The sequence below is a fragment of the Sinohyriopsis cumingii genome, chromosome 8 (genome assembly GCF_028554795.1).
Source record: "Sinohyriopsis cumingii isolate HCF-2022 chromosome 8, ASM2855479v2, whole genome shotgun sequence".
NCBI classification, from domain to species: Eukaryota; Metazoa; Mollusca; class Bivalvia; order Unionida; family Unionidae; genus Sinohyriopsis; species Sinohyriopsis cumingii.
Window position 1 is genome coordinate 71,036,904 of NC_142968.1, and position 23,579 is coordinate 71,060,482.

The 23,579-nt window shown below is 35.1% G+C and overlaps 1 protein-coding gene across 4 annotated transcripts in view; it reads right to left on the reverse strand.

Annotated features, from left to right (window-relative positions):
- Positions 1–262: 262 nt before the first annotated feature.
- Positions 263–23,579, reverse strand: part of LOC149793787 (uncharacterized) — a 28,632-nt gene continuing 5,315 nt past the window's right edge. Inside the window, exons 1-2 of one of the 4 annotated variants that reach the window (XM_089967780.1) lie at positions 19,991–20,012; positions 263–7,390 (exon numbers count right to left, since the gene is read on the reverse strand). In XM_089967780.1, the coding sequence (XP_089823906.1) occupies positions 6,394–7,356 (963 nt within the window). In that variant the 5' untranslated portion in view covers positions 7,357–7,390; positions 19,991–20,012 and the 3' untranslated portion in view covers positions 263–6,393. Of the gene's footprint in view, positions 7,391–15,706; positions 16,008–19,990; positions 20,013–23,579 lie in introns of those variants that run through there. The other 3 variants (XM_089967777.1, XM_089967778.1, XM_089967779.1) reach the window with 3 other exon arrangements.

The window sequence follows — 23,579 nt, forward strand, 5'->3', positions numbered from 1 at the left end:
CATACAACAAGATAATATTCTGTAAAATTATTAAATATGGCTTTGTCACATTGAGTCTGCCTTTGTCATATGCTGGGTTACATAACTGGCAAAGTCTAGTTGTCATTGTTCTATTAAATATTTATATTTTACTTATGCAGTAAATACTGTCATAATATTACTGTGTATATCTCAATAATATAATTATTTTTAAACAATTAGTTAATGAATGTTTATTAACAAATGTCGGCATATGTCACAACACAAAATAAAGAGAGACAGCTAAGGTTATGTATGTACCAATTTTACTTTCAACCCACATTAAAACTAAAAATTATAAATACAACATTGTCAGAATAAAGTTAATATGTACAATATCTATTGGAAGTGTTACATATAAATGTAATCATTATTGCATTTCTTCGAACTGGATGAAATACAAAGTAATCTCACAAACTAATTTAAAGAGAATCCTAGAGCATTCATGGAACAATAGATCTATAGTCGTATGTAGCAGGAGTCAATGATAAAAGTTTCTCTAATATGTAAGGCTTTTATAGTAAAGATTGCTTAATTAGTCGTCAGAATTTTACTTTTAACATTTTGTATAAAAGTCCTAATTTTCTAAAGTTGGATTGTTTTGTACAATGGTGGATACCTTTTCTTTGTTCATAATTCTCCCTATAGCGGACAAGAAGTAATCAAATGGAATGTATTTTCAATAATAATGTTACAAATATGACACAATCTTTCATTGTAACAAGTATTTTCATATCTTCCTGTGTTACCTTTGATTGGCAATATCCCCCACTCTAAGCACAGTGATTATACAACAAAAATCGCTATCTCATAACAAATTTGGATTTCTTTGACAAGTGAATTCTACTCCCAATGACCTATAGAAATGCAGCCAGTACATTGACTTAATCTCATCCTGTAACTTTTTCCTATAAATGTCTTCAAGTCTCTAAATGTACAATCTAAGAAATGTATTTTCCTCATTTACGCCTGGAGTATACCAAAGACTGCCAAATCCAAATATAAATAGAAGCTGTTCAACACTGTCAGCTCAGCAATCACAATTCCCCCCCACCATCTTAACTGTAAATTGTAACATTGTTTATGATATATCTTCTCGCATTTTTTGAATTCTTAGCCAATATTTTAAAATATGTTTGTATCTTGTACTCTGTATACTAATTCTTCCAAATTCATTATATACAAATGCTTTTGGAGCAGACATAGATATACTAAGAATATATTTACAAAATGACAAATGAACTTTTTCAAAAAACCCAAACCTCAATCCCATATAATAGGATAGGAGCTATCTATTTGTATCCAACAGACAAAGCAATCAGTTGCAGATAATTTGCCAAATTTTGAATGACTTTGCTTCAATATATGCATAGCCTTCAACGCCTGCAATGATAGAGCATTCTGACACATATACCAAGAGGTTTTTAAGAAAATATACATCATAGATACATTGTACTTATGTTTCATTCTTTACTTCTGTATGGCCACAGTTCCACTTTTCCTAACTTCTGAGAAATATAATCACTTTTTTTTCTTCTCCATAATCACATTAATTTCTACTTTAGGCAATATGTATGGAACCTACTGAGCCTTGTTTGCAACTGGTAAGCAGTGCCAGCTAAGCCAATTAAATCATATGCGTATAACAGTAAGAACAGTTCTATGGTTTCTCCCAACATTCATCTATTTCCTTCACCTAATAAAGGTTTCAAATCATTCAAAAGTAAAGAAAAGAATAAAGACTATAGAACACAAGCTGTTGTATGCCCAAAAGACAATTAAACACATCGGTAATAAGATTGCTGGGCTTAACACAGGCTTCAAAAATATTATAAATTGCTAATAATTGTTAATGTTTTTCCACTGATACTTTTACCAACAAGCTTTTGGTATGGTAAATGGCTCTCTATCCAATCAAAGGCATTTTTGTGGTCTATAAATACTGCATATACTCTACCCCTACATTTCTTGAAATATTTACAAATTAATGATTTAATATAAATACATTATCTGCTCTAGAATAACAACTTTAAGCTCTACTTGCTCATGACTTCACCCAGAGATTAGTGTTTGTCCACCCATTTATATATCCTATAATATTATTTAAAATCGATGTAAAGACTTCGATTGATACCTGCAGAAGGCTAGTGCCTCTGTAACTGGAGGGTTCATCTTCATCCCCTTTCTTCGGAATTGGTATAATGATAGTCACTGACCAACATTCTGGATTCCAGCAATGAATAGTTTATTAAATAATGTTGTTAAGATTGGTGCAATTATGTTGCCTGTACATATAAAGAAATCTCTGGATAAAGCATCTATTCCTCCAGCTTTGTCATATTTCAGTTTATTCAATGTAAGGCGTAATCTTCTTCAGTTATTTTTTTATCTACAGTCTTATGATTAAGTCAAATCTTTTCTTTATCAGGTCAACAGAACTTAAAAAATTAAATAATAGTGAAAAATATTCATACCAAGTGGCAGACGTGATACTGCTTTGCATACCAATATCTGGATTCTTTACAAGACACCAGAAAATATGTGTATTTTTTTCAGAGCATTTGCTTTTTTTTTACTTGCTACTTGCAATTAATGTATACATATTTCAACAGAATTTATAATCTTCAACTGATTCAATTGTGCCTTTTAATCTAAACTGTCTTTGATATCTCAAGGCTTTGCTTTTAGCAGTTGTGCAATCTCTGCCAAACCAAGGCTGATATTTAGCAAGTCTTCTTGGAAATGTCAACGATAATAATAATAATAATAATACTAATACTAATAAGTCGAAGGATATGTTATGCTAATATTAACAACTCCCATATAGTTGTTACAAAATGTATACATATTACATTCATATATATATCTCTTGTCTAAATGTTATGTAAATTTCCCATCCTTGGCATTTCCTGTCAAGTCGAGAAAGAAACCTCAACTGTAATTACCTGCCACTGAGAACTATATTCGGAACTACCTTTGTTTGCATGACACAATACTGTATCAGAAGTTGACCAAATCATAATCGGAACATTGTTTCCCTATTTTCCCCCTCACAACATATATGCTGTACACTGCCAGAGTAGAATCAACAAACTGATTAAATTGATGTCTATTCTACATCTGATATTTCTGGATTTGACAATGGTCGAGCGATATTCTGATTGCAACAAACAAAATTTACCCTAAGCTTTTTCGATTGTTTGTTCATCTGAGTAAATCAGGGAAAACCCTTAGGAATTTCATTCCTAATCCTGTGTATTAACAATACTGTGCTCTCACTCACTCCGTCTTTAACTTTCAAATGCAAACATTTCTCATGGTGTTGGTCATAAACATACAATTGGATTAGTAGCTAAATTTACTTGATTTTGTAATATTTAAATAAAGTTACTTTCTTCTGAAACCCCTTCATTTATTCAAGTCATTAAAATGTGTTGATCAATTAGCTGTACTGATATTTACAGTGACATAATTCAGTGACTGAAAGACCCCCAGATGTACATGTTGCCATTTTATAAGAATACATAAAAAAGAACATGATGCAACAGCTGGGTGGCAAGTTTAAAGGCTTTGACTGGCAGCCATGTGGGAAAATGTTCTGATATGTACAGTGATTAAATTCAAAGGCAGAAAGACCCAGAGATGTAAATGTGGTCATTTATACAAGTACATCAAATAAACAACTTTAGCTTTCATTGTTGTGTTCATTTCTGTCCGAATGTAGCGGAATATGCAGTGCACGCAACTCAGAATCAAGAAATGTTGAGACTTAGTCAAAATGCCATTCGTAAGTGGGTGACAAGTCGCCTAAAAATGTAAACTTCGCATTCTTCTGTTAGGAAAGCGAAAACGACTACTGACCATACCATATTTTTTTAAAATGCCCCTCGCCTTAGCCTGGTTGTTGTAGCAAAATTTACTCATCAAGGCATCAGTTGATAGGCCTACTTGTTATGTCAATTATGTTGACAAACAAAATCTTGCCCATTCAGAAGCATTATGTTTTGACAGCTGATTGACCATTAACCCTTTTCTGAGTAAGGTAGCAACTATCAATCTCCTGCATGATATCCTTTGATGATAAAACATACAAACTTGTATTATAAGGTCAGTATCGGTGATCTGGATATATATTAACTGCCTCTTATACACTATTTCATCATAAAATAAGTTTGAAACTGTAAGTGATCCAGTAGACCTAACAGGAAATAATGGCGGACTTTGCTAAGTCTGGAATATACCAGTTTATTAGATTGTCCGTTTTCTTAAATCATTGGGCAAATATATTCAGAAAAAATGTATACAAATCCTTGAACTCAAAGCTTAGGTATTATTTTATTAAAGATTTAACTTTAAAATGCAAATTATGTAGGTCAGAAACGTATGCAACAGTGCTTGTTGTGGAATTCACAAGATGCGTTTTAAGGTCTAACCTGTTTTCTGACTTGACATGTATTTTCGAAAATATGGGAAAATACAGCAAATCAGATACTATTTATTTGCCAAAACTTACTACAAATACGTAAAAAAATAAATAAACCAAAAATTTGCGATTCTGTCAATGGACTATTTGTAATGAAGCTTTATTATATTGAAAATTACATTACGAAAACCTCTCAATCTAAAAATAGATGCACTCATGTTTGTGTTGATTCTGTAGGAAAGAAGGGACTGCATCTTTTGATGGTAAGACTCTATTTTAGTAAAATGAGAGTCCTGGACTCCTAGTTTTAAAATCCTAGCGAGATCTCTGTATATATATATATATATATATATAGACACACACACACACGCACACTCACTGAGATCACCAACTCCACACACAAGGTTATTTACCATTTAAGCATCTCCAGAAATGAAATACTATGCAGCATTTTTATCGTGATCTATTTTACAGTACATGATATAACTTTCACCCTTTTATTTAGTGACAACTAGGCATCGTAAGAATTCTGGTTAAAGCCCAATGTTGATATTACTTTCCTCCTATGCGGAATATTTTGAAGATGTGGCAGCAATGTTGGATAGCAGATCATCACAATTTTCATTAAGGCCCACTAGACATTTAAGGATATCTTTCAGTGAAAAATAGGTTGATATGACCATTCAGTCAGGTGGAGCAGCATTAATAACATTTTCATGATGAACACTATGGGGGCTATCATGTAAGTATGGACAGTACTATTGTCATTAAAAACCAACTTTACATCTAAAGAAGTTTTCCGGTGATAACCCAATGCCTTTCCATTCAGGAAGTGTATCAAGAACAGGATTCTCAAAATGGCTACTGTGGTGGCCATTTTGGGTGTCAGATTGGTACCATTTTTATTTAGGACCTACCATACATCATAAGAAGTCCATAAAATGAAAAGCACCTCTTGATACAAGTATCCAATCAAGAATAGCAGCCTCAACACTACCACTGTGGCCATATTGTGTTAATGGACAAATGACCAGTAGAGCTAAAAATTTAAACAATGGCATGTGATTCTCCAAATGAATAGTGGTGAAATTATCTTGAACCAAAGTGCACAAGAGTCCAAGAGGAATTAGAGAATCTGATGATGGTCCTACAATGTCAGGCACGTGATGTAACATTTGTGTAAGTCAGCAACAAACCAGAGACCATGTCACTGTAGCACATGGTCAACTCATAATTAACTCCTGGATTAGCAAAATAAAGTGTAGAGAGCACGTGTTTTCAGTATCCGAGTATTTTTATAAGCTGTGCACGTGATGTTAACATACGACCCGATATATACATACAAAATCTTGACCTGAACATGTGCTCAGCTTATAATTTGTGCCTCTGTAAAATCTTGATACAGTTGGATTTAAGACCAGCATATTTTGGCTAACAAGGCAAATAATCACATTGCTTTAAAACACAGGTTAGCTGCAATTATCACATAGCAGTTTATAAAAAAAGATCAACATGCAATATGTAAGCTAAGTTTGTACTTAAAAGTCGAGACATTTTATGAAAGCAGAATGGCCTATAAAAGTGTAACATAAATTAAAAAACAAAGAAAATTATTTAAACAAAGAACATGTTTATAATCTGAAAAGGTTTCCGTCTCGTGATCAAAGCCGTGAGGTCCCTGATTGTAAATAATACTAATTTTAGTCCACAAAAGACAAGATTCCTGCAATAAAATATGTGAAATTAAAAATGTACAATTTGTGTTGATTTTGGTGGCAGGAACATCGGTTGTTGTTGCTTACCACCCCCACCACCCCAAGAACACATCTGTTATATTAGTTTTAAAAAATGGTTTTGGACAAGAATAAAACTTTAACATTATACATATCCTTGACTACCTATCCTGAAATGGACTGACAGGTTTTGTTGAATAAAGGACTAAATGACAAGCATTACAACAGATCATCTCGTCGCCAACTTTCCCATATGAATCTATACTGATAGGTAGGCTTGTGTGTCCGTCCAAGGAGCTCCTGTATTTTACAGTATCTTCCTAAAGGGTTTTCAAGTCCTTTCAATGTAGAGTGGGTGGCAAACTGGATATTCTTGATGTAATTTATTAAATTTGTGGATAGGATTGTTTCAAGGGCTTCAAATTCGCAGCCTTCACAATTCATCGTCAACAAATCAACATCAAAAAGTCCAACTCCAAGTTTCATTAGAAATTCAGTAGCATTAGTAATGTACAAAGGTGTTTTGCCATTGGCTCCAGAAAATTTGGATGTTGCACATGCGTTATTGCCTTCAATGTTTACCATTACAACCTCATTCTTGATTCCAAGTCCAACATTCACAACTGTTACTCTAGAATTGTTTTTGAATTTTTCTTTCAGAATGTTAGTGTATTCTTCCAGCGGTTCAAGAATAATATAACGTGGGTTATAAAGCTTGACAAATTCATATGCATCGTTTCCTTTATTCCCTCCAGCTTCAATTAGAACAGCGTTCTCGTTCTTCAGATAGCTGTGATGAGTTCTTCGTATGTGTTCATTCTTGCCCCAGAACCGAGATCCATTATTGTCTCGATCACGTACAGCATTTTTTAAACATACAGCAGCCCTATTTTCTTCTTCAGGTGTAAGAATAATATTCCGAGGGCCGATCCCTACAAACGAAACTGGTCCGTACCTCTCTGACAAATGCTGTAATAATGCTTCTTTGTCAACACCAGAAGTTGTGTTACTTTTTGTACTCACAAACTGAAGAGTATCCACTAAAGCTGGAAGACCATTAGCTTTGAATAAGGAATCACGTACCTCCATTCTTCTGTCACCGCTTTCTTTCAAGTAAATATATAGACATAATATTACACCCAAAAGCATTACAAAAATCGTCCACTGTTTTGTGATACGCATCTTTAGGATATGTTCACCTCAATGATTTGGTTTCCTGTGAAAGAAAGGACAGAAGTATTACCATAAATATTATGACCTCAGTAATAATAATAATAATAATAACTGTATACTAAGATTATGATGAAAGTAAAATTATTAGTCTGATTGGCCACGTTTTCATTCTGGACCAACTGGACATCACAAGAAGTTTTCTACTAAAGGCAACTGCTCCAATGGCCTAGTGGTTAGAGTGTCTGCCTCGGATGCAGGAGGTTGTGGGCTCTATCCCTGGCTGAGTCATACCAAAGACTTACAAAAATGGTACTAACAGCTTCCTTGCTTGGTGCTCAGCATTAAGAGGTTAGTGTTAGGACTGGTCAGCCTAGTGTCAGGATAATGTGACTGGGTGGGACATCATGCTACATGTCTGCGGCATGATGCCCCAGTGCTAGACATCACTATAAATTGCCACACTGCAGACATCGTAGCGATATGACTGAAAAATTGTTAAAGCTATGTTAAAAATCCAAATCACACACACCCTACTAAAGGCACCATATGTCCATTCATTCAAGAGAAAGTGATCACACAATCTGCAAGACCGACCCTGTGGCAGGCCTACTGACTGTCTGAATATCATTAGGACCAACCAGACATCATTAGAAGTTGCTTTGTAAAATCTTGAAATGACCATCCTTTCTGGAGGAATAGTGATAGCAATATTATCAAGTGGGTCATTGTGGTGGCCATACTGGACATCTGATGGACATCGTTTTTATTTCGGAGTAGCTATACTTGACAAGAAGCCTTCTAGTGAAAACCCCATGGCAATTTACTTTTGATTCAGGAGGATTTTCAATACTAAAATTAAGATGGCCAGTGTGGTAGCCATATTAGACATCAGATCTGTCCCATTTTCATTTAGAACCAGATCGTCATAATGGGAAGTCAGTCTTCTGGGAAAAATCCCATGGCATTACATTTCGTTCAGGGGGAAGAGCGATAACAATATCTTCAAGATGTTCACTGTGGTGACCATATTCGTAATAAGATGGCATCAGTTTAATTTAGAACCAGACATCATTAAGGAGTATTTTAACAAAAACTCCATGTTGACATGATAACACTTTCAGAAGTAGTAGCGATAACAAGATTTATTTGCAATATCATAATGATATCATTTTCCCTTGCAACTAATTAGATATCAGGAGTTTTCTTAAACAAATCCCATGGAAATACAACTTTCTGCCCAGGCAGAGAAGCGAGAAGAATTTCAAGATGGTTGCCATATTGGAATCCGGTCAACCTCATTCTCATTTAGGACCAAGCAAACATTGTAAGAAGTCTCAAACTATATGCTGATGTTATCATCCATTCTGGAAGAGCAGCTATAACAAAAGCTTCAAGATGGTCACCATGTCAGCCGTACTGGATATCAGAGCAGCACAGTTTTCATTTAGGGCCAACTAGGCTATGGAATGAACATGTCTGTAAAGTTTCATGGAAATCCTCCAAGTAGTTTAAGAGCAGTAGTGATAACAAACATGTTCTAACGGACTTTGCGGTGATGTATGACAGACAACAGACCATCCCATAATCTCCTGTAGTCTCTGACCAGTAAAGCCACAAAGATAATCAAAACAAAATATAAAGGCAAAAATTGTTAAAATCCTTAAATAGAAAGCAATTAGTTTCTTATGAAAGTTCTTTATGCTAAGAATACCAAGGAATGATATCTTGCCTTTCGATGCCAGCTTCATAAATAAGATCAAAATAAATGGTTCATGAAAACACTACACTTATCAAGCTCGATGAGTGGGCATACATGTGTCCGAGAAATGCATCCAACCTTCGAGTCTGCAAAAACAACTGAAATTCATCTACTTACAGAAAACCTCTAAAGTGTAATCAACCCTCACATTGTAGCTTGTACTTTATACATTCTAAAAGATGGCTGACCACCATGAAATCTAACAGAAGAGTTCTCCATACTATTCTTCTGAATTTGAAAAGGGCATGGAAATTAGCCTCTTTAAGTGTAGTGTGAAATGGTGTGCCTATCAGTCCATTCCTCCGACTGTATGTAAATCGTTTTACTCAATCTCATCAAAATTGATTTGTTAATTGCTTGTATAGTAATCATTGGTTTTCTAGGAGACAAGAAATGTTGATATGTTCAGAAGCTATATATGGATCTAAATTTTTGAAATATTTATTTTATTACATGTATTCAAATGTACACTGGCTGTCATAACAGGAAAGTAATACAGTATTACACCTCAATAGTCATAACTAAGTAGCAGAAGGAAGCAAAACCAATAAGTTTTGTAAAACAAATAATCTCATTATGAAAGTTATAGTGAACATTTAAAAAAAACTCAGTATTATGTTTCAAATCCAAAATAATTCCAAAAGTTCTTTCACAAGTCCTATGGAACTGATGGTTCCAAATAAATCCCAGATTTTCGAATATACTGGTCCACCAACAAGTTCTGATGCATCGAAATAGCATTGTCCAGAACTCCTTTAACTAAATTCCCAATGGTCAAGAATAATACTTTAGTCCAATGAGCACCTCTGAAATTCCAACAAATAATCCAAACAAAAGTCTTCTCTCAAATTATCTCTATCTCTAAACACAACATTAAACACATATGCAGACTGATACTGACATAAGAACATATAAATAAGAATCCGAATCAGGACAGAATTAATTGTTCAGTTCTCACCTACAAAGTCTATTACTACTATATGTTGCAATATATCCCAAAACATATTCAATCTAATATTTCACAATACCTAATCATGTGACCTCTGCCACAGTACTCAACCTCCTGACAATTACTAGCCAAACTTAAAAACTTATTGACAACATTTCTTTATAGGTACTACACAATCTACAGGCACTCTTAATTAATGTGTCCAAAAGGAATCTATATCCGTGTAAAAAATTAGCCAAGTAATATCTTCTTATTTGTACAATTTACAGTCATGAATAAAAATTACAAAATTAAAGACATATGTAACAACATGTATAAATATGAAATGGATATGCATGCCAGTGTCTGTGCTGGGTGACTGGTTGGTGTGGGTTAATTTAGAGTTTCAAAAAGGATACTGCTTTACAATAGGCAATAGGCAATAAATAAAAGCGAGAAATTTGCGGTGGTGACATCAATTTGTCAGCTAGATCACAGTAAAATTAAACATTTATGTATATATGTATGTATGCATTAATTCTAATGGAAAAATCAGCCCAACCCTCGCTATATTGTGCTGAACAAGTTTAATTATCCCCAAGAGGTTTACCCAACAAAGTTACGGCCAAAATGGTAAAAGTCTTAAAATACATTAACTTATTATAATTAAACTATCCCTTTGAAAAAGTTCCAAACGTTTTCTGCATGAACACTACGAGATACATCAAAGGCAAAGAAAGGTCCAAATGTTTGACTCCATTTTGTTGCCCCTCGCAACATGCATAGGGTCATACTATTGTACATTATTGAACCTACAAATGGAGAAGCAACAGGGCTACATAATAGTGTTTTAATATTGGATAAAATTTCATGATAGATGTATCAACTGTTCGATGATGGATCACTAACTGGTTACTTTATCGAGAGAATGTCTTTTCAAAATCAGAGCTAATCTTTTATATAACGTTAAGTCTGACACAGAGTGAATGGCACAAAGCTGAATTTCTTTGAAGATTTGATCTCTGAAATAATCAATTCATTGATTATTTCACTGAAAGTAACTGATCGTCTTCTTTTCTTTTTCACGTCTTTCATTTATTTTTCATTACTTCTTTCCATCAAAAACTGCATCTTGTTCACCAAAGTAATTTCAAGGATAAATAAAGTGTTTTATTTACAGTTTAAAAAAGGAACCTAACCTCTAGATTAATCAAAACACTTTATTGTACTTGCTCTGACACTCTTGTATACGAGGTGTTTCTTTTGCTTCTTAATGACCACATAAATGCCATATTTCATTCACACCACATTGTTTAAATGGTCATTACTTCAATAATTCTATAAGAATTAGAACCAAAAGCCGGACTCCATTTTGTAAAGAATGAGAATAAGATGAATGTAGAATCTAACAGCAAAGTGTATAATGATCCATCATGAGTCAGAAAAGACAGAAACTATGAAGTGAATCTGCACACATTCTCTCTATCAATTTACAATTTTACGATATTTAACTAGTCTTTCTTCCTTCTTTCCTTGTTTTTATTACTTTGTCTTAACTTCTTTCCAGCTGCAACTGTTAATCTTGTTAAGCAATGCAATTTTAATGGTAAACAATGTTTCATTTATAGCTGAACAATGGACATAAGGAGTGTTACAAGAAGATAAACATTTTTTAAAATTTTAAATGTTTGAATGGGTTAAAATATTATATGAGACAGTAGGGAAGGTGTCTTGGACACAGGCATGAACAGGTGTTGATTTTGGTATGAGGATACCACAGACTGCTGTAGGATTTTCTAGGATTCTGAAGCAAATGACTGCACAAGTGTGTGTGTGTGTGTGCACGTGATTAGGATTTTTTACGTAGCTTTTGCAAAATTTTCAGTCATATTGTTAAGATGTCTGCAATGTGGCAGTTTATAGTGATGTCTAGCATTGGGGTATCCTGCCGCAAACATGTAGCATGATGTCCCACCCAGTCACATTCTCCTGACATCGTGCCGACCAGTCTAAACACTAACCTCTTAATGCTGAGCGCCTAGTGAGGCAGCTGTTAGTACCATTTTTGTAAGTCTTTGGTATGATTTGGCCGGAGTTCGAACCCACGACCTCCTGCTTCCAAGGTGAATGCTCTAACCATTAAGCCACCGGAATGGTCGAATGCACAAGTGGGTTGTTCCATACATACACTTAAAACAAATTCCTTACAAAATGATTTCATCACTTATCGATACAGCACTAGCAATACCCATCCAGACCAGCTCATGTTCACTGCCTCAGTGTGTCACTGGCACTCTGTTCACAATTCCTTGGCAAATAGTCAATAATGACTTAGAAGTGCCAACTAACAAAACCAACAAGTCAAACAGTTTCCAGTGACTATAAGCTACACTGAGCTAAGTATGAAACATTATAGTGAAGCCATGTAGAACATGATCAACATGACCAATGGTGCCAATAAATCCCCCATTTCAACCCACCCACCCCAGAAGGCAGCGAAATAGGGTGAACAGGGTTTTCCCACATTCTTCCTCCACCAAATATACTGACCAACATTTACTATTTATTTCATTACAGTAGTCCCCCTCTTGAACGGCCCCCCTGACCAGCGGCTCCCCGCTCATTATGGCCAGATCTGTTGACACCGATGAGTTTGTGTTCAAATGTACCCATCACGAAAGGCCACCAGGATAACGTGACCAACGGCCATCATATTAGTGCAATAATATAAAAGTTTCCCCTCACATGCCGCCACATTTTATTTTAATATGTATCCCGAAGCAGTATTTTATTCATAACGTGTGTTAGTAATCCGATTTCTGTTTCCCGATGTCAGGTTAATGTTATATAATTTATGCCTTACGAGAAGCCACATTTATTCCATAAAGCCAAGAAAGACTCAAATTTTAATCCATACAAAAGGGTAAGTACATGTAATCCAATTAGCATTACTGCTGTGTTATCATAAGATGTCTGGTTTAGTCACTCTGATAATTGTTAAGATTACAATTATTGAACAATAGTAACAGCTGAGAAGTGGCAGTATTGATGTACAAATACAAAAGTCAGCAGGAAAATGGTTTGTTAGCCTTTATGGCTTCCCTTAGTAAGATGTTGAGCTTGTTCACTTTGATAATTAGTGGCTATTACTACTGACAATAATTGTCAAAATTACAAATCCTAACGTCCGTGAGGTCAAATCTTATGATGTTAATGGTACATATCGAAGCCATACTGGCTTCTCTCACTTAGTGTAAAGAAATGTATAAAAACAATAGGGTACCAGACTGCGACTAACGAATCATTTGACAAGATCACTTCCTTTACAAACACACAGCAATTTGTTTACATGCAAAAAAATTGTTTTATCAGTATTGTAGTTGGCAACATTAATAACTTACTGCAAAAAGATCAACATGTCATCGATATATACAGGGGATATGACAGCAAAGATATTTTTAATTGTGACGAGACTGGTTTTTTTTAAGACTGTTACCAACAGAGTGACAGATGATGTGACCTGTAACATAATTATAAAGACAGTTTTAAAACTATATCAATGGTTATTCATAACATTCTTTTGAAAATGATGAAACAGTTTGTTTTACATTTATTTCACAACATGCATGTAATTGTTTAATGAAAATATTTTAAGTTTTAGAATTAAATGTACTTGTGACTTTCTTCATATTTATTTATTATTCGCATTTCTCATTCCCCCCTCTAGAAAGGCCACCCTCATTATAAGGCCACTTTTCTGCTGCAATAGGGGTGACCTTATAAGAGGGGGACTACTGTATACCCATAACAACTATATTCATTATAGGTATAGCGTGACTGTTTGAGTTTCGTAAATTTCCATCTGATTACGGATTGGTTCATAATCTTTTGTAAATTCCCTATGCTATAACTTTTGCAAAAACGAGGTCTTTGTTCTATTGATAGGTCACATCTGCATATGTTTATGTCACACATTCAAGGGCAAATAACTGTGCTTGTAATTTGAACCCTTCCCTCTTATTTAGGTTCTTGTGTTGGTTAATTCCTATTTTATGATGATCTGATTATTGCACATATTAGACAACATGCATACTTATAAAGTGAGACAAGTTATTTGTCCTTTCTGTTTCATAAATATGTACATTAACTGCAAACACTATGCTAAGTTGTGTATTTTCATTTCTTGTGAGCTCATTGGTTATGTATGCCTCACAGTTTTAACAGTAAACTTGCCGCTAAACCTTTCTTGATTAGTGATGAATTTAAATGTGTTTTCATCATTAATAAAATAAAATAATGAAAAATATATGATTACAGAACTTCATTTTAATCTCTGCATTTTCTCTCCATAAAGAAAAAAATACATGGAAATTTTAAGAGAGTAAAATAATTCTTGAACCTGAACTTAAACGAAGATTACATATACAGCTCAAGTTGTTATAATGATATGTGTACGCTTTCCAAGTTGTTTTGTTACCGTGTTACACAAATCCAGTGGTACAAAGTTCAAATGATGATACAGGGGCTGTACTAAGGAGGCATGTTACAGGCAAGACTATTGGCTTACTATGGGCAAATGGTGCCTGAGGCAACAATGATGGCCACGCCAAAGAATTTTCTTCAGTTTAATTTTAATCAGTTCTTCTGGTGCTCCAGGACCTCTAGGGGACAATGCAAGCGCCTTGTCTGCCACCCTACCCACTATTAGTATGCCACTGGGCAAAACAATCAAACTATGGAAGAGACTGTTTTATTGTAGACAGTCTAATAATATAAACTGATATTAGAAAATCATCTGATGCTGAAAGTATTGGATAATTATACTTATCCACTCTGGCACAATGGAAACTTGCTGTAGAGCTAAATGTGAGGCCCGATCATTAACATTTCTAGTAAGACTGGGGGTGGGTGGGCTTTCTTAACAATTTTTACATTACCTCAAGATGTTTTTGTTTAAAAAATAATTTAACTGACATAATTATTTTTCTCTAAAGTGAGAGGAAAAATAATTGTGTGAAAGCTATTTATCTCACCACCCCCCAAAAAGTAGGCAGTTGGTTTCTAATGACTTAGAATTACTTCATGAACAGAAACATTGAATAATCAATGAAAAACAACAAAATGGGTGACATGGGCTTATATTGAACCTATCCAACCCACAGGGGCTCCTATCGTTGCTTACAATCGACCAGTCATACATGTACTTTATAATAAAGTAATAACAACGATACGAGCCTCTGTGATCCAACCCAACACCCCTGAACACTGGGGCTCATTACAAAGAAAATCAAGGGATGGGGGTTGGTTAGAACCCTCTACCCAACCCCCATCCCTTGATTTTCTTTGTAACGAGCCCCTGTGCCCCTGAAGGGAATACTAAAACTCGATTGGATAATTTTTAAATTTGTATTTGGGACTAATTACACTCCCATTTAGTTATCAGTGTCCACGGGAGTCATACGTTTTATAAATAAAATACGACGAAATCTCTGACAACGCGAAACCACCTCATCCTTACTAGGTCTTTTAATTTACACAAGGAGTGCAAACGTATCCCCACCCCTCTGCTCGATTCATCTTTTGTCACGCATCATTTATCGCTTCAGAATCGTAACAACAACAACAACAACAACAAAGACTGAAAAGGTTACACGTATACATTCAACACATACTAATGGAACAACGCATACCTCTTGGACGGCTACCACATCTATATATTCCGGCGAATCAACCGCTATTTTCAGCATTACAGTACCGTCACCAAGTCTTTCTACTCAACTTCATCCATCAGGCGGAAATAGCCGGTTCCAGTCGGGTAACATGGTTATATTCCGACCGTGGATGTATTTCCAGCTGTTTACAGCAATGATGTGCGAATTACTTTTGTTGTTGTTGTTGAGTTTTTATTTGTACACATGCGTATGCAAATTAGTAAAAATGTTTCCAGGGGACGAGGGTATCGCATGAAAAGATGACGTAATTGCCTCAGTATTCTCTCTTCCGCGCGAGTTCACGTACGGCATTCATACAATATTATATTCCGGATCCTAGTGAGGCACCAGTCTTCCAAGATTTGTATAGATTTCAATAACATAACAATTATGCCACCGTAGCTTTAAAATAATGCTTTGTCTCGCTAAAAAAAGGTAAATATTGTACCAGTTTTATAACAAATAACAATAGTATGCAGTGTTCTGTATAGCGGTCGGATTTACCCCAGGTTATTTTTCATGAGCGGGCAATTTCAATCAGGAGCACAAGCAGAAAGAAAATGTAGAATTATGATTAGTTTGTATTGAACTTTGAAGAGAGAGAGAGAAGAAGAAAAGAAAGAAGAAGAAAAAAAAAAAAACAGGAAAAAATATGCAATTCAACACAATAAAAAAAGTTAAAACTATAAATCTAAACAAAAATAAAATGTTACTTCTCTCAACAATTATCTCTATAACAACATCCACAATTATTTATATAATATCACTTTCTATCTGCTACCTCTCTGAATTTTATTTGAAAAGCTTTTAAATCTGTCAATATAAACAAAATCTTTGTATTTTATAGATGAAACTTGTATATGTGCGGTCAATATATGGTGGTCGGAATTGCACAAATTAAAGGTCGGAATAAGGCACAACACGGTCGGATTTACCCCCTGCGTATATAGTCATAATAAAATAACTTTACACTAAGAAGAACTAAAATTAAATGCTTTCTGAATAATAAAATTTATTGCAAGAAGCCCTACTGACTGCTTCCTGTATCATTTTTAGGTACACAGTAGTCGGCTTTAACAATGAAGTTGTCGATCTCATGTCAACGACCTCAGTGATTGGAAGCTTACCAGATAGTCTGGTTCCCTGTTTAGTTTGCTCCCTGCGTTGTACTCCGCTAAACTAGTATAGCGGAGTGCAACGTAGGGAGCATACTAAGCAGGGAACCAGACTAATGACCAGATTTACCACAAATAATAATAATAATAATAATAATAATGAGGACTTTGTATAGCGCCTAATCTTTAGAAGCTCTAAGCGCTTTACAACATTAGACAACACATATAAGATAAAAAAAACTAAAAACATATAATGATATGATTACAAAAACAAACACCATGAAACTAGAAAACATTCAAAAACACACTGAGAATATTTAAGGTAGGAAACATTATTAGGTCTTTAAGTTTGTTCTTGCAGTCGAAACAATTCATTTAGCCGCTCTGTTTCTGATAAAACAAAATTTCATCATATGACTGAGTGACTGTTGGAACTCAGATCGCCTGGAATGTCAGCATCACCTTGTGCTTCTGGTCTTGCCCTCATCACTGCTGGTGATCGGTCGCCGTTAGGTATCTGTTTTTTCTTCTCTCCCTCTCTCTCTTTAGGCTCTTCGGTCATCATATCCTATTAGTTCTGACTGCGATCTTTCCCACTGTGCAGACAGGTGTAGATCGGATTCGTTTTTTTTCTCAATCAAAATTTAATCTAAATATATGTTAGGATTTTTCTTCTTGGATCAATATATATATATATATATATATATATATATATATATATATATATATATGCGTCAGATATCTTCTATCGAAAATGAACCACACTAACTAGGTCATTCGCACTTAACATACAAGTAACCTATTATTGACACAATCATATTGATCGTAAATTTTATGTCTTTCCTAGTGCCATCGCATTCCTACCAAGGTCATGGCATAATTATATTTCTCTATTATTATTATTATTATTATTATTATTATTATCATTATCATTATTATTATTATTATTATTATTGTTCTGTCGGTCTATAAATTTACCAGCTGGCCTATCAGTCGACACCCGTTCTCAATGCTTCACCATCGTTTCAGTTGGAAAGAATTCACAACTTAATTATGCACGAATTAATGGTCGTCAATCCTTGTTCTAGCCAGGTCACTCTGTTACGTAGCGGTTCCTTGAGATACGCTTCCTGACACAGAGAATCCAATCCTCAGCAAAAACTTATACGAATAATTTAAGACTGATAATTTACGCGATTTCTTTTACATACCAAACCTCTAAACATGAACTTTTATAACGCAATATTATAAGACATTCTTACAACATAAATCATAAACATGTGCTTATATTTCTGAACTCGAAAAAAGCCCGAATTTAAAACGAATAAATAAAACAAAAATTACAAACTTACATCAATGAACATACATTATATGCAACTGAGACAACATATTCGTGCCTTATATATATATAAAACACAAACCAAAAAAAAAAAACAACAAACAAAAACAAGTTAAACAATTTACTTTTTTTACGGTGTTATTCTGCCCGTGGTATAATGGTCTACTTTCGCAAGATGGAGTCCAGTAGAAAGACTTTGACGCTAATGCTGAAAATAACGGTTGATTTGCTGGTTTAGGTTAAAGTGATTGTCGTATGAGAGTTATGCGTTGGTACGTTACTGTCTGTTTAAAGGATATGTGTAAGTTTATCAGTCTTGCGATTCTGAGGCGATAAAAGACACGTGACGACAGTCGAATCGAGCGGAGGGGTAGGGTCACTCCTTGTGGTAATTTATAGGACACATAATGTGATTTCGTGTTGTCAGAGAGTTCGTCGTACTTTATTGATAAAACGTCTGACTCCTGTGGCTGTGTTCTTGGATAAAACAGGCCTAGTGATGTTTATAAATATGTACTGGTCTTAGAAGCTTGCCTTGATAGATCACTGAGATCTCGACTCTGTAAGCGTGTGTTCGAGTCTTGGCTCGGCCAACGTGGCAATGTGAAAAAGCTTGCACGTGAGTCGTATTTCTTTCCCGCGAAACAATTTCCCGTGTTCTTCTTCCACCATATATGCTTTGCTGGTATGTACAGTCCACCATTTGCTGAAAAATGACGTTTGACACCCGAAACCAAACGATACGGACATGAAAACACTAGACTTATAGAGATATGTATTACATACATATTATAACAAATCAATTATGTTCCAAATCATCTAACAGAAATAATATTTTCGTCCACAGACAAGAAGGTTATACAAGAGATAAATTAGCTCACTTTCTCACTGTGAGCCCGTCCAAATTCCTCGCAATGTATTATCCTTAAGAATTTATAGATGTAATGATCTGTATTGCTGCGGCCTTTAGCTGCTTATTACCGTCATAAGGAAAACCCAAAATGGTGTTTACAATATCACCCTGTTCAAAACTACAACAGCCTTTGACGTGCCACATATTCTGTACATTTGCGTATACTGATGTATTTGTTGCTTTCTGGTTAGTATTTCCATGTTCGGTTGTTTTAATACATATCAGATTCACGTATAACATATCCCCCCTCCATATTATGTGCTGGATAAATCAGGCATACGCACACTTTGTTCTACTTTCAAACACGCCCTCTTTAGTTTTGTGGCTTTATGGGTTCAACGTCGTGTTTCATTACATCATAGACTATAAACGTAGGCCAAAATATTTGTGGTGGAATAACACTAGAAAACCTCCAGAAATAAACCACCGACCCACGGGAAGTTACTGGCTCAATGTTCAATGAGATGAGACTCGAATCCACGCGGAGAGAGGTGAGATGTCAGTGACCTGCAAATGCAAACACCTTTCACAACTCGGCCACCCGGGGTCCCTCACTCCCTTGATGCAAAATAAAAATAAAGATGTTTTAAATTCCCTTACTTCACCCGTGAAAGGGATATCTCTTAAATGAGTGTTAGATTCTTTTTTTTTTATACAAAGGTCATCGTAATTGACTATCCCATCACAGATTGTGCCCACCCCTCTTCCTAAACCGAAACAACATAATATACATCATAAAAAAGCCGACTGCACCACAAGTGCGAAGATGCAAACAAAACTGAAAAACAGTGGAATCACTCCTTCGTGCATTGTACATATTCAAACAAAAGACTTCACAATACATGCAAATTACGAAAAACAATTAATATCACACTTACACAACTGGTATGCGCTGGCGTCTTTAACGGAAAAAGCAGGTGTTATTAGTACTGTAGTGGTGCACCTTGCAACCTCATTAATGAGTAAAAGAACGTCTACTTATCAGTGGTTTCGACAAATCTGGACTTGTTTCTTTCCGCATATTGGGGATTATTTACCTGACGAGCACCTGTATATACCTAAGGCTTGATTAACGCAATGTTGACACAATGACTTTGTCCGAAATTCACTGAAGTGTGACGGATAATACTTTGATGTAATTTGCACTGATAGTAATAGTGCTTCGAGCAATAGTTCTAGTTATGTTATTGTTGCTGTTGTTATATGATTTAACGCCATTTTCAGCACACGATAGGCTGGCTATACATGGCGACACGTATAAATGGTGGAGGACGAACATGGAAAAACCTCGGAAAGAACCACTGCCCCACAAGAAGCTACTGGAAAGCTTTCTCGCGTACCCACATTGGCCGAGCTCGAGACTCGAACCTACGCAGAGAGAGATGAGATGGCAATGATCAGTAACGGTGAGCGCTTTAGACTACCCGACCACTCGGGACTACCTTTTACGTATGTTGTTTCACAGCTGAATTTCTTCATGTCTTTTGGATTGGCATTGGGGTTTTGTAGATAGAACAATTAATGCAGCATATGAAACTGGATTTTTGTCAACTGTTTCGAGACAAGGTATTATAATTTGCATGCCCAAGGGAAAAACCTAAGCAGTACCCGAGGAACAGGGAATGAATTCCTTTACTTAATGTTATATAGAAACTAGCATCAGGATGTATTGCCAAAATAATTAAGCCAGTACTTAATAAAATAATATCTGAGGATCCAAATGGTTTTATAAAAGGAAGTTACATTGGTGAAAATACAAGAATTGTACATGATATTACGTACATTAGAGTAAAGTGTCAAATTCCGGTACCTCTCTAGTGGCATAGTGGTTAGAGCGTCCGCCTCGGATGCAGAAGGTCGAGGGTTCGAACCCTAGCTGAGTGACACCAAAGACTTACAAAAATTGTACTAACAGCTGCCTCGCTAGGCGCTAGGCGTTAAGCAGTCAGTGTTAGGACAGGTCGGCCTGGTATCAGGATAATGTGACTAGGTGGGACATCATGCTACATGTTTGCGGCATGACGCCCCAGTGACAGACATCACTATAAACTGCCACACTGCGGGCATTGTAGCGACATGACTGAAAAATTGTTAATGCTACGTTAAAAATCCAAATCACACACACACACACACACACACACACACACACACACACACACACACACTCCGAGTGTATTATTAATAATTGACTTTGAAAAGCATTTGATTCTATTTCATGGAAATTTATTCATAGTGTTCAAATTTTTGTTGTAAGTGCGGACCTGGGCTAAAACATTTTATTGCAATATGTCAATGGCAGTTTTGCAAAATGGCTTTCTTTCAGAATTGCTCAAAACTTCCAGAGGATGTCGACAGGATTATCCAATATCCACATATATCTTCTTATGATGTGCAGAAATATTGTCTATACTATTAAAGAATAATTAAAAACTAAAATGTACTAAGTTAAAGGAAATATAATTTTTCATTGTCACAGTTTGGAGAGGACACTACTTTAATTCTTGAAGCTCTTCTGAATCCTTGGAATCCTCTGTTGAGCTTCTTTGCAAGGATTTCAGGCCTGAAACTTAACACTGCCAAAACAAATGCAATTTGAATATTAAACAAGAAGTATCATGCATAAAGTTGTGGGTGTATGACGTTACATCACTGGGCATACAGTTTTTAGTGGATCTGGATAAAACGGTGACAACGAATTTTGAAAATAAAACAGAAATGATTAAAACTTGCTTAAAACATTGGTGAAAATGATCCTTAATAATTGGTAAAATAACGATTTTGAAAATCTTAATTATTCCAGAGCTCAATCATTTGTTCATCTGATTACCAAATCCTCCACAAAATATTATCAGAGAATGAAATGAATTATTTTCACCTTTATATGGAAATCAAAAGTGAACACAGTTAAAAGAGAGGTCATGATTCCAACTTTTTCTAAAGGTGGCTTGGCGTGACAATTATTTATAAATTTTTTAGCTTTGAAAATAACATCGATTACTTCTACCTCACAGAAAACCGGTCAATTTATTGGAATATGAAATATGAGAGCTTTGATACCTGTTCCTACTAGGAGATGAGAATGTGAAAACCTTATCCGTAAAGGCAAAAAAAAGGTGCTTTTTGGCATGATGTTTTACTGGCTTGGAAGCTAGAGAAAATATACCCCGGCCAGGAGAAGATATTATGAACACAAATTTATCGATGAACTCCCTGATAAGGGTGAACAAGTTACTCTTTTTCTATAGGAAATGGTTTGAACATATCATACTGTGATTTATATTGGTGATATCCTTAGAGATCAGGCAACTCTGATTGATTTTGATAGCTTTAAAGCCATATATGGTCTCAGTAATAATTTACTTGCCTTTTAAGGGATACTTCAGTATGTAAAGTCCCTGTGTAAAAGGTTAGATAAAACGACACTGGTTAGACCATTTATCTCTTTCCATTTAGAAATTGTATTTTAAAGTTGTTATAAAATACAATTTGTAAATGGAAAGGGATAAATGGTCTGACCAGTGTCGTTTTATCTAACTTTTTACACCGGTCATAAAGACGTTTGCAAGTTGCTTTTAGAAAAGGATGTTAAACTAAATAGTGAAAACAAATGGAATGAAATTTTCAATTTTGAATTGGGAAATATAGCCTGACATATATGCTAAAAAATTTAAAATAACAAGAAACTCACAATTATAATGGTTTCAATTTCGTGTTACGCAAAGACTTTAGCCAGTGAATTCATTTCTATATAAAATAAAATTCATATTAAATATATTCTTTATAAAAATGCTCCGGAAAACATACAGCTATTGTTTTGCGAATTAATGTGATAATCAGGCTGTGGAATGATGTGTCCCATTGTATTCAGCATAAAGCGAAACTATGCCAATTGCAATAACTGTTATATTAGGAGATACAAGTAGATATGGAATATATGTACAATCTTTTAAGTTTTGCTTTCTTGTAGCCAAATACTACAACTATATATGTAAATTGAAATGCGACATTCCTAGATGAAAAAAGATACTGTAATCAAATCTGAATTGAAAGAAGCATTAATGTTGACCTGGGAAACTAGTGGGAACCACTATTCCAGATTAATAAAAAATGATGAGTTTAGTTCAAATGCAAGTTTAATTACTTCATTTCATAGCGTACAGTGTGTTACATATACGCTGTATATTTGTAATTGTCTAAAAAGAGATCGTGCACTATATGAATGTGTGCACATGGGTTTGCATGTATGTATGTGTGTTATGTGTTAAGTTTTCCTATACTATATGTATTGCCCACAGACTATGTCAGATGTAAGGTGACATTAAGAAGGGGACCAGCTATTGTACATCATAAGACAGTTGGGACCAGCTATTGTACATCATAAGACAGTTGCGACCAGCTATTGTACATCATAAGACAGTTGCGACCAGCTATTGTACATCATAAGACAGTTGGGATCAGCTATTGTAC